At 48.4% G+C, this 12,747-nt stretch overlaps 3 protein-coding genes across 5 annotated transcripts; 2 read left to right on the forward strand and 1 right to left on the reverse strand.

Annotated features, from left to right (window-relative positions):
- The first annotated feature begins 428 nt into the window (after positions 1-428).
- MDP1 (magnesium dependent phosphatase 1) lies at positions 429-2,186 on the forward strand. Of its 2 annotated transcripts, none has more exons than XM_004463370.4 (6): positions 429-663; positions 754-814; positions 885-995; positions 1,525-1,632; positions 1,735-1,820; positions 1,993-2,186. In XM_004463370.4, exons 1-6 carry the CDS (start codon positions 444-446, stop codon positions 2,082-2,084), a joined length of 678 nt encoding a protein of 225 aa, XP_004463427.2. In that variant the 5' UTR covers positions 429-443; the 3' UTR covers positions 2,085-2,186. The 2 variants fall into 2 exon arrangements, with proteins under 2 accessions (XP_004463427.2, XP_004463428.2); XM_004463371.4 differs by having other exon boundaries at positions 429-645.
- Positions 2,187-2,597: 411 nt separating this feature from the next.
- CHMP4A (charged multivesicular body protein 4A) lies at positions 2,598-6,444 on the forward strand. Its single transcript, XM_012527117.4, has 6 exons — positions 2,598-2,751; positions 4,495-4,644; positions 4,730-4,907; positions 5,331-5,445; positions 5,611-5,746; positions 6,129-6,444. Exons 1-6 carry the CDS (start codon positions 2,721-2,723, stop codon positions 6,185-6,187), a joined length of 669 nt encoding a protein of 222 aa, XP_012382571.1. The 5' UTR covers positions 2,598-2,720; the 3' UTR covers positions 6,188-6,444.
- Positions 6,445-7,484: 1,040 nt separating this feature from the next.
- Positions 7,485-9,824, reverse strand: TSSK4 (testis specific serine kinase 4). 2 transcript variants are annotated; one of them, XM_058293679.2, is made up of 4 exons: positions 9,499-9,824; positions 8,901-9,115; positions 8,116-8,479; positions 7,485-7,669 (listed from the first exon to the last, which is right to left on the reverse strand). In XM_058293679.2, the coding sequence occupies exons 1-4, from the start codon at positions 9,721-9,723 to the stop codon at positions 7,487-7,489; spliced, it is 987 nt and encodes a 328-aa protein (XP_058149662.1). In that variant the 5' UTR covers positions 9,724-9,824; the 3' UTR covers positions 7,485-7,486. The 2 variants fall into 2 exon arrangements, with proteins under 2 accessions (XP_058149662.1, XP_023445975.1); XM_023590207.3 differs by having other exon boundaries at positions 8,116-8,509.
- Between the last annotated feature and the right edge of the window lie 2,923 nt (positions 9,825-12,747).

Here is a 12,747-nt window from a genome sequence, read left to right on the forward strand (position 1 = left end):
AACATTAGTCCCTCCAAATTAGTTTTAAACACCCACCAGCATACTACTTAGGTAGATGGTAGAAAACAGATGAGTAAATTCTCTCCCATTGTAGTTTTGATATCCTGGTTGGAGAAAGGCCCCAAGTGTTGTGCAAACACCACATTCTTTATGGATGGAATATTACTGAGGGCTTTGGGCTCTGTGTGTCCAGAGACTGATATGGATGAGGAGTGACAAGCTATGATGGGTTACTTTGGTCTCAGAAAGATAAAATGAAAAGCGGGTGCAGGGAAGGGTGTCCCTTCTCTGGGATCTCTAGTAGAATCTGCCAAGCCTGGGTGGAGTGGAGAAATGAGGGAAGAAATCCCAATGACCAGTACCTTGGAGACGGCTGTGTGTGTTGTTTCCCCTTCCATGTCCCGTTGGTCCTTGCTACAGTTCTTTCCCCCCTCCAGCATCAGATGGCGCTCTTGCGCGATCTCCAGCCTGACAGCTTCAGCTTGGCGCTCTATGGCCGCTTCTCTATGGCCAGGTGGGGTGGCCTCCTAGCCACCGGAACATTACCGAGCACTCTATGGCCCTGGGAAAAGATTCACGTCGGTGTGCTCTGCCTGCGGGCGCCAGTCATGGCACGGCTTCCCAAGCTCGCAGTCTTTGATCTGGGTGAGGGGGTGAGAAACGGTAGGGAGGTGTTCGTAAGGCGTTTCCTCCCCCAAACCCCAGTTGCAGCTCTCCCGAAAACGAGAACCTTATCCCTTCTTCCTCTCATAGATTATACGCTCTGGCCTTTCTGGGTCGACACGCACGTAGACCCCCCGTTCCGCAGTAGCAGGTGAGGCAGGGCTAGGGAACAGGGCGAGGCGGGGCCGGGCCAGAGCTGAGCGCACTCTCGCCCTTTGCAGTGATGGAACTATACGAGATAGCCGGGGCCAGACCGTGCGACTATACCCAGATGTGCCGGAAATCATGGTGCGACTACAGGGCCATGGGGTACCCATCGCAGCCGCTTCCCGGTAAGAAGAGTGACGAAAATTCAGTCTAATGCTAAGGAAAGCATGCATGGAGAGATTTCCCACGTAACCCCTTGGCTACAAAAATTTGAGGTGCAAATTTGCAAATCTTTGCCTATTTTTCCCCAATTATACCCTCTCCATTGCCTCCTATTTATTAAACCCTGGCTCGGCGCCTGCTGTCAGACAAAAAAGACAATGGGGTTGAATTAAAGGCCGGGGATGCCTACTGATCCTGGAAAAACAGCAAGTTGATTTCCCTCTATTTCAGGGTTTCTTAACAAGGAGTCTGTGAGCTTAAATTGAAATTTAAAGAAAAACATTCTTGTGGGGGATGTGTTGGTGTGGGTGTGATATACTTATAAATAAAACACAGTATAGCGTGTACTTAATAAAGGGTCCGTGGATTTCACCTGACAGGCAAAGGGGGCCGTAGAACAAAAAAGATTAAGGACCCCTTCTCTAGTTATACTTAACTTCACTTGCAGTCCTAGCTTCACGCTGCTAATCCTATCTATTACATCTCTTGCAGGACTGGTGAGATTGAAGGGGCCAACCAGCTGCTGGAGCTCTTCGACCTTGCCAGATATTTTGTTTATCGGGAAATCTATCCAGGCATCAAGGTCACACACTTTGAGAGGTATGCAAAAATAAGGGTAGGAGCAGGAAGAGAATGATGATACGAGTGTCACTGGGGGAGCCGAGAGGCCAACTTGATTATTCCGTATTCTATCTGGCACAGGTTGCAGAAGAAGACTGGAGTTTCTTTCTCCCAGATGATCTTCTTTGACGATGAGAAGCGGAATATTGTGGATGTCAGCAAATTGGGTACTGAGTCCTGAGGACAGCCATTTGGGGAATGAGGAGAAAGGGTCCCTAGGAGGAGCTAAGTAGATAAGTTCAGAATGGATAGTGTGCATGACAGGTGACGCCACAAAAGGTAAGCATAATATTGGGTAGCCCTGAAGGTTTAGTAAAATGTAACTTCTTTTCCTTTTAGGTGTTACATGCATTCACGTCCAGAATGGAATGACTCTTCAAACCCTAACTCAAGGGTTAGAGACATTTGCAAAGGCCCAAGTTGGGCTCTGAGGTCCAGCCCTATGGATGAGACTCATTTGAGGCATAAAACCTAAAAGAAAGCAGGAAGGCATTTTCAGGTGTAATTTATTAAATTATTTAATAATTTTTAAATTGTTGAAGTGTATTTGTGTGTCAGAGAGATCTTACCCACAGTGTGGGTTGTTTCTATTGATGTAACAAGTGAATTGGGGTTGGCTGTCCTGAAGGGTCAAGACCAGGGTGTGAGGCATTAGACTGCATCAGGTTGTGACAAGCACAGGACTTCCATTCGTTTGTGTTCCCACCGTCCCCACTCCTCTTTCCTGAGCTCTGCCCTGGTAAAGGGCACCAAGAAATTTCCACCGACCCCCATATAGCAGGGTGCCATTACCCTGAACATTTTCTTCCAAGGAGAAAATCCTCTGTTTTGGGTGGGCTGGCGGCCTTTATATTGAGTGGAAAGTGAAATGGTTTCTTTAAAAGGAGCCCATCGACTTGAGACAGGTCATGTGGTGGAAGTGACCTCCTTTGTGCCGTGTTGATGACGTCGCCGCGATATACTAAGAAGGGATTGGCCAAGGCCGGTCTCTGAGTGATGAGGCTTCGCTCTCCCGGGAGCAAGGCGGAAGTGTGGAGGGCCGCGGTGGGTTGGAGGCGAGAATCGCGATGAGTGGTTTCGGCAGACTCTTCAGGAAGGGTGAGCCGAGGCAGGACTGGTCTGGGAGGTGCTGCCGGGAGGTGGGAAATGGGGAAGAGAATCTGCAACAGTCTCGGCCTCCTGGGCGGTGGGGAGCGGGCTCCAGAACCCAAACAGTGGCCCCGGGCAAGGGAAGATTCCGAGGAGACCCGCGGTCCTGAAAATCCTTACCGATGACTTGAGTAAGGCCTGTCTCCGGTGCCAGAGAGCGCCCCCCTCGCCCTTTCAGGGAGCCTTGCTGTCGTCTGCCTGTACCGCCCTGCTCCCTAAGGAAAGAGCGCGGAGTCGCCCAGGGGATTGTAACTGGCTCCCAACACAGGTTTGGGCAGTGGGTTTCCGGCTGTCTTCATCCACTCTTTTTGAAAACACTGATGCTTACCCAAAGGCCAGTTACTGTGCTGGAAATGAAGGAGTCTGAGTTGACTGAGAAAGAATACTTTCTTGACGCTCAGATCTGATGGAGGAAGGCAGGCAAATACAGGCATTTACTGTGTAGTCTAGCAGCCCCATGATGGAGTTGTTCCTATAAAACCAGGTGAGTGCAGAGGTAGGCCTTGGGGATGGCGATCCAGAAAGCTTCCCAAAATGCTAGACATTTGTCAGGTAGAGAACTGAGGTATTTCAAGAAGAGGTAACAGTGTGTTCAAAACAAAGAGGCAGGTAAGGTATGGTCTGTTTGAGGAAAAGAGAGGACATCTGGCTGCTGCTGCTGCTGTGTGTGTGTATGTGTGTGTGTGATATGAAGAGGGAAGTATGGATAGAGGGGTAAACAAAGAGTGGATATGAAGGACCTTGTACATCTCATTAAAAGGTTTTGGATTTTATCCAGTAGGCAGTGAAGACTATGGAAGAATTTTAAGCAGGCAAGGGACCTCAGATTTTTATTTTTGATGAAATGCTGTTAGAAGTTTAGAAGATGAAGGGGGAAATTGAGATCTTTTTTTTCTAGTCCCCTGTACTTCATTCAGTTTGACCCTGTGGAGTCAGGACCTTGGGCATCTCCTAGGACAGCAAATGGAACAGTGATCATAAAAAGTGACTGGAGGGAAGCGGACTTGGCCCAATGGATAGGGCGTCCGCCTACCACATGGGAGGTCCGCGGTTCAAACCCCGGGCCTCCTTGACTCGTGTGCAGCTGGCCTATGTGCAGTGCTGATGCGCACAAGGAGTGCTGTGCCATGTAGGGTGTCCCCCGTGTAGGGGAACCCCACATGTAAGGAGTGTGCCCCGTAAGGAGAGCCGCCCAGTGCGAAAGAAAGTGCAGCCTGCCCAAGAATAGCACTACACACATGGAGAGCTGACACATAAGATGATGCAACAAAAAGAAACATAGATTCCCAGTGCCGCTGAGAAGGATAGAAGTGGTCACAGAAGAACACACAGCAAATCGACACAGAGAGCAGACAACGAGGGGGGGTGCGGAATAAAAAATAAATCTTAAAAAAGTGACTGGAAATAACTTGAAAGGCATCCAGGAATGGTGAAAAGAATACTTACTTTGGAAGTCATACTGCCACATTTCAATTCCTGCTCAGTCTCTTATTAGTTGTAATTTTGGGCAAAAGAAATTTAAACATCTGTGAGCCTGTCTCCACATTTGTAAAGTGATGATAGCGCATTCATTGTAGAGTCATTTAGTGATTAGCAATAACAGTGATGTGCCTAGCATTTACTATGCTTTCCCTGCTTGGGGGTTCGTGCCTTTCTTTCACACAATATGGCCTGCTCCATTGGACTCTTCAGGGAAGAAGGAGAGCGGGCCAACCCCTGAAGAGGCAATACAGAAACTGAAGGAGACAGAGGAGATACTTATCAAGAAACAGGAGTTCCTGGAGCAGAAGATTCAACAGGAACTACAGACCGCCAAGAAACATGGGACCAAGAATAAGAGAGGTAATGGGGAAAGGAGCAGATCGGGAGGGTCTAGGAGGGAAGCAGGGGCCTCTGACTCAGATGTTCAGGATGTGGGCCGGGTCAGCTGCCCTGCAGGCTTTGCGGAGGAAGAAAAGATTGGAACAGCAGCTGGCCCAAACCGATGGGACATTATCCACTCTGGAGTTCCAGCGTGAAGCCATTGAGAATGCCACCACCAATGCTGAAGTGCTTCGGACCATGGAGCTTGCCACCCGAGGCATGAAGAAGGCCTACCAGGACATGTGGGTACAAGGGAGGGGAGGAGGGAGCATAGGAACTGGGGACAGTGAGTTGGTATTACACCTTGATCCTTAAAGCCACTCAGAATGTAAATTTGCAGTACAGATATGTATGACGAGACCTCTGACTGCTTCCTTGCTTCCTATAAGAAGATTCCTTTGCTGGCTAGAGCACTCTGAAAAGGAAAGGTGATTTCTGGTTCTTAAAGATCCTCCAGGGAAAGAAGCGTCACATATCCTCCCCTGTGTGGCTTCTTGCTGTTTTTTAGCCAGGACTTGCCTCTTGACATTTTCCAGGGATCTCTTCTACCTGGTAGCCATGGGCTTACCAGAGGCTAAGGCCACAAGGCAGGAGGGTCTTCTTCATGAGAGATGAGAATGTCAGGGCTTGTTGCCTGATTTCTTGGCTGTATATCTTGTTCTTAGGGACATCAACAAGGTAGACGAACTGATGGCCGACATCACGGAACAACAGGAGGTGGCCCAGCAGATCTCAGATGCCATATCTCAGCCTGTGGGCTTTGGAGATGATGTGGATGAGGTGATTGGGAGTGAAGGGTAAAGGAATATCAGAGAAAGCTGTAGGACCAGCCAGAAAGAATACCCAAGAGGCTGTTGGGGAAAACTGGGGAGGGAATTCCAAGAGTGGTATTTTTAGAGGTAGAAATTTCCTTCATGTTGAACAGTCTTGTCTTCCCATATCCAGGATGAACTGTTGGAAGAATTAGAAGAGCTGGAGCAGGAGGAACTGGCCCGAGAGTTGTTAAATGTGGACAAGAAGAAGGAAGAACCCCCAGTCGAACTGCCCAGTGTACCCTCTACACAACTGCCTGCAGGGCCAGGTACCCAGGGCTGTTCTGTTGTCTGGAGGACTTGAGAGGGTGGGAGAGATATGGGGAGATTCCTCTATATCTGTCCTGGCTGTGCTACAGATATATAGGCTGCTGAATGCAAAGGGTGCCTGACTGATGGGAGAATGGAGGCTGAAATCCGACCTGTGCTTTACTCACCAAGCTGTGTACCCTGGGTTAGGGCTGTGAACACTGGGAGAAAGGCGTGCCTTTTTTTGAACTTACACAAAGGTGTTGGGATAGCATCACACCTATGGGTTCTTTCCTGGGGCGAGATTATTCAGCAGGCTCTGAGTGTAATTGCAGAGGATAACTATAAGTTGCTGAGGTCTTAACACTTCTCCTTTCCTTCTCTGGGGTCTTGTCCCCATAGCTCCCAAAGCAGATGAAGACGAAGAAGCACTAAAGCAGTTGACCGAGTGGGTGTCCTGATGAGTCTGGGCTTGTCGTCTTAATGCCACCTTCATTGGTCCCTTTTCCTTAAGTGCCAAGTGCTGTGCTAGAGGAGCATAGCTTTTTTAGGATGTCCTGCTGAGAATGTTAGTGTGACCTGCCTGAGAAAGAGGTCCATTACTCTTCCATCCCTGGCTCAACTCTGAAGGATCTTGGTGCAGGAGAAGCCATTGGGCTCCCTTCCCTTTGACAGTAGTTACAGTGCCCTCGTTCCCAATAAAATTGGGCAGATGGAACCCTGGTGTCTATATTGCCTTGTATGTACCTGAACTTCTTCCTCTGGGCCTTTCAAGCAACAAATAATAACAGGAAAAATGAAAGAGTATTAGAAGGTAGAAAAATGAGTTTGCCCAATTTCATAACCTACTGTGTTCCAGGCATGCACTGTTTCACCTTCCAAGTTGGTTTGTCCTAGAGTTGCCTAATGCTAAGACTGAGAGAAGTGCTTTTATCTTAGAATCACATGGAGCCTTCTGTGAGTTTTCCCTTATCACTTTCCCAGTCGTACCTCTGCTAGAAGGTCCCATGATTTACCACCTGTTTGCCTTTTGCAAACCACATTTATAAGGACAGAGAAAGAAAAGAAAGGAATGGAAGGGACAAGTAGCTTTCCTTTATCTAGAACCCATAGTTTATAGCTTCATCACTAGACAGCTTGATTTGAACTCTGCTACTCTCTGGCTGGCTGACCCATATGAGGTAGACAGCTGCTGTCCCAGGTGTGAGGGGCCCGACTCGCCAGGATTGTTTCAGTAGTGGTTAAGGGGACATTTGGAGGAGGAGGAAGGAACCAAGGTACTTTTCACCCCCTGATACACATTTTAAAAGGAAAAAAAAAACGCTATCCCTTTGGATTATACACAGGCAGAGCCATGACCAAAGCAGAGCCGCCAAGGCCTTTGCTGCACTGCTTGAACATTTAGAGAGCACGAAGGTGTAAAGTAATGAGCACATACTTAGCTGGGAAAAAAGCTTCCCGAAAGTGGGTATTAATCTGAGTACACCCTCCCCCAGGAGGCACATATGAGCCACACTGTGAATTACAGTGTTGCCTTACAGGGTCCAAGATTACTGGTTACGGGATCTGGGAAGAAATAGACCTCCTACCCACAGCATTCTTCCCTGCTAAGGTTCTCTGGAGCAAAGACTGTCTTTGACCTTGGCTGATGAAACTAAATGAGAATTAGATTTATTTTTGGTACAAAAGATTTTGGCCCCAGACCCTCCTGCTTTGCTTTGCCCTTCTCTCAGCCTCCCCCCCCCCCCCCCCCCCATATTTTAGGTCTTGATCTCCAAAGACTGGTGTCGAGTACTGTTGCCAGGGGGCTGGCACATAGCCTCCAGCAGCCTGATCTCGTGGGTAGGCTGCTCAGGCTGGAACTTGAGCACCCAGGGATCCTTGATGACATCTAGGATGGTGGCACGCTTGGTGGCTTGGCGTAACAGCTGGAGGATCAGGTTCTAGGGCAGGGGAGAGAGAAGTCTTGGCTGAGCTTGCCCCCCATTGTGCCACACAGGCAATAAATAGCTGGACCTAAGAGAGAAGCTGGATAGCCCTTCACACCACTCTGGTGAAAGGGGACATGGACCTGATTTCACACCGGAGAGCCAGGCTTCTGTGCAGGTAACTCCCTGGAGGGGAAGGGAAGGGTTCCTTGGAGTCCCTTGCATGATCCTCTTTTGCCTCTTAGGCTGGAACCTGCTTTTATGCACATCTAAGATTTGGAACCCAGTAGGTACTCCTTGAAACCCTCCCCAGTCTTACAGGGCGGGGCCTAGAATGTGTGCTGGCTGATTTGGGAAGGGCCTTCGCCCCATTACACCCAGGTGTGAGAGGCCTAAGGCAGCAAGTCACCCCTCCCTGTGGGACGTCCCTGAGGCCTCAGCCCTCCTGGGGGAGCCAGCACCTTGCACTCCTGGGAGATGGTCATGTTAGATGGGAAAGTGACCTCCTTCTGAGTCTCTCTCAGCAGCTTCTTGAGATTGGTGTCATCAAAGGGCAGACGAGCCACCACTAGGGTGTAGAGGATGACGCCCATGCTCCAGGTGTCAGACAGGAAAGGGTTGTAAGGCAAGCCTAGCAAGATTTCCGGGCAGGCATAAGCAAAGCTGCCACAGTAGGTCTGGCTGAGGTGGGTAAAGCAGTTCATGTTGCGGTAAGAAGGGCTATTACGCACAGGCTGGCTAGAAGGCACCATCTTGGCGAAGCCAAAGTCTGATATCTTCACGTTCTCCCACTTGTCCAGCAACAGGTTCTCCAACTTTAAGTCCCTACCAGCAGCAGAAAGGCTGGGGGTCAGGCTGGGGAGAGGGCTTAGTATTAGACCGGGAGCTGAAGGGCCAGGGATAGAGAGGAAAAGCAAAGTGGGAGGGAAACACCATTAAGAGGGGACAAGGTAGAGAGGAAGGAGAGCCCCAGAGTTGTCAGCAGAGCCCAAAGCAGTGTGTGTGTGTGGTGGGGGGGAATGGTCCTTGGGGACCACTGGGAGCTCACCATTGTATTTTACAAAGTGCTCTGTACAGTAGGTACTTAATAAATGTTCTTGAGCAGATGATTAAAACAGAGAGGATGAATGGCCCTAGATATTGAGGAAGGTGATCAAGGGAAGAAGAAAGAGGGTAGAAAATAGGAGATGTGCATAAAACCCCCTTGAGAGCCCAAAGGCCCCAGTCCGGGTGGCAGTGCCCTCACCGGTGCACGATGCCTTTGCTGTGCAGGTAGGCGATGCCCAGGGTCATCTGGGAAAACCACTTGCCAGCAAGAGGCTCAGAGCAGGCCCCATAGCGTTGGATCCATTCAAGGACATCACCACCCTGGGCCAGCTCCAGAATGATGTACACTCGGGATGTGGTCTCAATGGCCTGATAGAAGTTGATGAGGTACTTGTGCCGCAGGATCTTCATTACCTGGCTCCAGAAGAGGGACTCATCAAACCTAGGAAGGGAGAACCCTGGCTGTGCTCCCAGCCCTCCCCTACTCTCCAACGGCTACTTACTTAGAACTTTTGAACAGGACCAACCCATCTACCAGAGGGCTGGTAGACAAGTGCCCTGTGGCTTGTGAGCAAACCTTTTTGCACTTTTGACTTTTTGAGGGTCTAGAGGTAAGTGGGTGGGTGGGAAAGAAATTGAATTTTGACATCAAGGAATTTTCCTAGCTGCTTACTGAGACGTTCAGTTCTGGTCTGGGAGGTTTTGGTCCCATCCTTTCCTTGCCATACCCCTCCTGAGAGAAGTCTCAAGCAGCTTGGTACCAAGCTCCAGTTCCCTCTTCCAGCCCCCTTTCTGACCTGTATCTCACGGGGCAGGAACTTGGTAAGATAGTCCTCAGAGGCCTTCTTCTTTGAGATGATCTTGACAGCCACCTTGACCTTCTGTTTTGTGTAGTAAGCCTCATACACTGTCCCATAGGAGCCATTGCCAATGACCTTGCCCACCTCATATCCATACTCCTCCATAACAGAGCGGTACACCGAGGAGCTTGGTGGTGCCTCTAAGGTGTTCCCCTTCCCCATGGTGGTGGACTTGCTGAGAACAGGGGGCTCTGCACTTCCAAGCCTCCTGTCTGCTCAGACCTATATGTTGAGTTGCTGAGGGCTGGGGCCCTGAAGTGAAATTAGTCTCCAAATGTTGGCCTAACTAGTCAGCCAAGTCTGGGATGCTGGGCTCAGCTCTCCGCTAGGAATTTGGAGGGGGAAGGAAAGGAGCAGCAGTTCTTTTGTCCCCACTGGCTGTTGTTACTTCTTCCTCCTCTTGGTTACGGAACTCTCGAAGAGCCCACATTCTGCACACATCACAATCTACTTTCTATTCACCATTGGCCACAACACTTAAGAATTAAATGTGGTTTGGAATATATTGATTCCTAGAGGAAGCTTCTGCAATCTGGTGAGATTCCCCCAATAGATCTGTTCCCTTCATTAATCCATGTTTGTTGAGCACCTACTATGTGTCAGGCAGTGTGCTGAGTACTGGGATAAAACAAGCAATAAGGCCAACAGACACCCCCAGGCTTGTAGAGTTTACAATCTAGCATAAGAAACTGTTAGAACAGAGTAGTTGTACAGGAGTTGCACAGTTATGGAAGCATGTTCGAAGGAATCTAACCTTGAAATGCATTCTTATCTTGGCTTCCATGACCCTGAACACACTAGTTTTCATCCTTCTGGCCATTCCTCAGCCTCCACCATTCCTCAGCCTCCATCAGAGCCTCATCTTCCAGCTATCTCTTAACCATATCCTTGAGGATTCTAGCACAGGCCTTTTCTCAGACCTGCACAACCTCCCTTAAGGATCTCATCCACTCCCAAGGTTTCAATCACCATATTTATGCTTACTGTTCCTAATTTCCAGTTCTGTTCCAGATATCTCTGGACATGTCTCAGCCAGGCATGTTAAATTCACCAAGTCCAAAACTAAACTACTTTCTTCCCCTTTCTGTGAGTTCTACACTAGTTGCCCTCAGATTAAAAACACCTGAATGTTAACCTCAGCCGCCTCCCTGTCTCAGACCCCACATCCAATCTATCACCAAATCCTGGCGCTTCTGCCTCCTAATAATACATTCATGTTTCTCCAAGCTCACTGCCACTACCTTAGTTCAAGCCTCCATTTAATTGATTGCTCTTGCAAGTCTTTTGCATCCCTCTAGTCTGTTGACCCTGAAGTCCAAGGGCTAAATCTGATTTTATTCCCATTTAAAACAATCCAGGAAACGGACTTTGGCCCAGTGGTTAGGGCGTCGGTCTACCATATGGGAGGTCCGCGGTTCAAACCCTGGGCCTCCTTGACCCGTGTGGAGCTGGCCATGCGCAGTGCTGATGCGCGCAAGGAGTGCCGTGCCACGCAAGGGTGTCCCCCGCGTAGGGGAGCCCCACGCGCAAGGAGTGCGCTTGTGAGGAGAGTCGCCCAGCGTGAAAAGAAAGAGCAGCCTGCCCAGGAATGGCGCTGCCCACACTTCCCGTGCCGCTGACGACAACAGAAGCGGACAAAGAAACAAGACGCAGCAAATAGACACCAAGAACAGACAACCAGGGGAGGGGGGGAAATTAAATAAATAAATAAATCTTTAAAAAAAATAAAAAAAAATAAAAAATAAAACAATCCAACATCTCCCCATTCTGTTCAGGATCAAGTCCAAATTCTTTCATGTAGTTTTAACATCTGACCCTGCCTGCCTCTCCAGTTTTTATCTTTTAGCACACACACAGTGCCCCAGCCAAACCGAATTGCTTTTCCTTTTCTCCCTCCGACTTGTTTGTCCCTGAGTTTTCCTGGCATACTCCTACTCCTCCTTCAGGACTTAGCTTAGGTACTGTTTCAAAGAAGCTTTTACTAACTGTTTACTGTTTAAGTTAGATATCCCTCACTCCTGGGTGTTCTCACAGCCCAACTACGTTCTCTATTACGGCACCTAATTTATGTCTCTAATTGCTTTTCTTGCTTGTGTTACCTACTAGGCTATTGAGCAAGGTCAACTGCCAGTAGAAGAGGGAGTATGGGGAGCCCAAGGTTTGAGAAGAACAGGTTGTGAAGAATGGAAAAGCTGATTTGGAAAATGAGCAGGTTCCCTGGGCAGCAATTGTGACCAAAGGAGGTCAGAAAGCACAGCTTACAGACAAACATTGTTATAGTGTTGGGATTCTTTTTACATCCTAGGTATAGGTGCTTGAATATTGATGTTTGAATTGACCCAAGATCAGAGTTTTGCCTGGCAGCTGCAATGAACAAACAATGGGGTGGGGAGTGGGGTATATGGGAACCTCTTATGTTTTTTAATGTAACGTTTCTTGTGATCTGTCAACTTTAAAAAAAGATAATTAAAAAATAAGAAATAAAAACAAACAATGGGACAGAGGCATCAAGAACACAAGCAAGAATGAGGGTGAAATGATGGAATGCAGAATCTAAGCTGCTGCATGGGTAAGGACAAACTATAAAGAGGCCAAAAGGAAGAAAGAGTTAGTTGCAGGTTTCACAAAAACAGAAAAACAGAACAACAGAGTGAGGACAGGATGTTGTAGTCAGAGAGGAGTGATTTAAATTTAAGTTTTGTTGTGGACAGAGAAAACACAAGAATCTAAACCCTTAATCTTATCTCCATTCTCTGCCACAAAACAACACAAAAATCCAAAGAACAGTTATGCCACAAGCTACTGGCAAATTCCCATTTACTGATGGTTTGCTGACAGAATGGTTCCAAGGTCCTAAATGTGGAAACCAGAGAGGTATATCCTCAATTTAGCAGTTGTCCAGGGCATACTATGATAAGGAGGCCCACTCAGGCCCACCCATCTTCAGCTTCCACAAGCTGACCCCTACTTTCAGATAGGTACTTGGCGGTAGCTCTGTTCTCTCATCATGTATAGCAGAGGGGTCGGGGTAGGGGTGTGAAGTTAAACCAGTTCACTCAAGGATCACGAATTTAGCAGCCTACTATATTCAAAGACATTGCTGGGTCTTAAGGATATAAAGATGGATAAATAAGTCTACCTATGAGGAGTTAGCAGTCAGCAAGACAGACACAAGAAGGTAACAGT

The sequence above is a fragment of the Dasypus novemcinctus genome, chromosome 3, assembly GCF_030445035.2.
Source record: "Dasypus novemcinctus isolate mDasNov1 chromosome 3, mDasNov1.1.hap2, whole genome shotgun sequence".
Classification (NCBI taxonomy): Eukaryota; Metazoa; Chordata; class Mammalia; order Cingulata; family Dasypodidae; genus Dasypus; species Dasypus novemcinctus.

Excerpts from the sequence above, each read along its gene's own strand:
- TSSK4 (XM_023590207.3), bottom strand. The coding sequence starts at position 9,723 with ATGGGGAAGGGGAACACCTTAGAGGCACCACCAAGCTCCTCGGTGTAC. Across the intron at positions 9,116-9,498 it reads TCCTGCCCCGTGAGATACAG|GTAATGAAGATCCTGCGGCA; the intron begins GTCAGAAAGGGG and ends TTCTGGAGCCAG. Across the intron at positions 8,510-8,900 it reads AGCAAAGGCATCGTGCACCG|CCTGACCCCCAGCCTTTCTG; the intron begins GTGAGGGCACTG and ends CCCTCTCCCCAG.
- CHMP4A (XM_012527117.4), top strand. The coding sequence starts at position 2,721 with ATGAGTGGTTTCGGCAGACTCTTCAGGAAGG. Across the intron at positions 2,752-4,494 it reads CGGCAGACTCTTCAGGAAGG|GGAAGAAGGAGAGCGGGCCA; the intron begins GTGAGCCGAGGC and ends TGGACTCTTCAG. Across the intron at positions 4,645-4,729 it reads TGGGACCAAGAATAAGAGAG|CTGCCCTGCAGGCTTTGCGG; the intron begins GTAATGGGGAAA and ends GGGCCGGGTCAG.
- MDP1 (XM_004463370.4), top strand. The coding sequence starts at position 444 with ATGGCGCTCTTGCGCGATCTCCAGCCTGACAGCTTCAGCTTGGCGCTC. Across the intron at positions 996-1,524 it reads CCCATCGCAGCCGCTTCCCG|GACTGGTGAGATTGAAGGGG; the intron begins GTAAGAAGAGTG and ends CATCTCTTGCAG. Across the intron at positions 1,821-1,992 it reads TGTGGATGTCAGCAAATTGG|GTGTTACATGCATTCACGTC; the intron begins GTACTGAGTCCT and ends TTTTCCTTTTAG.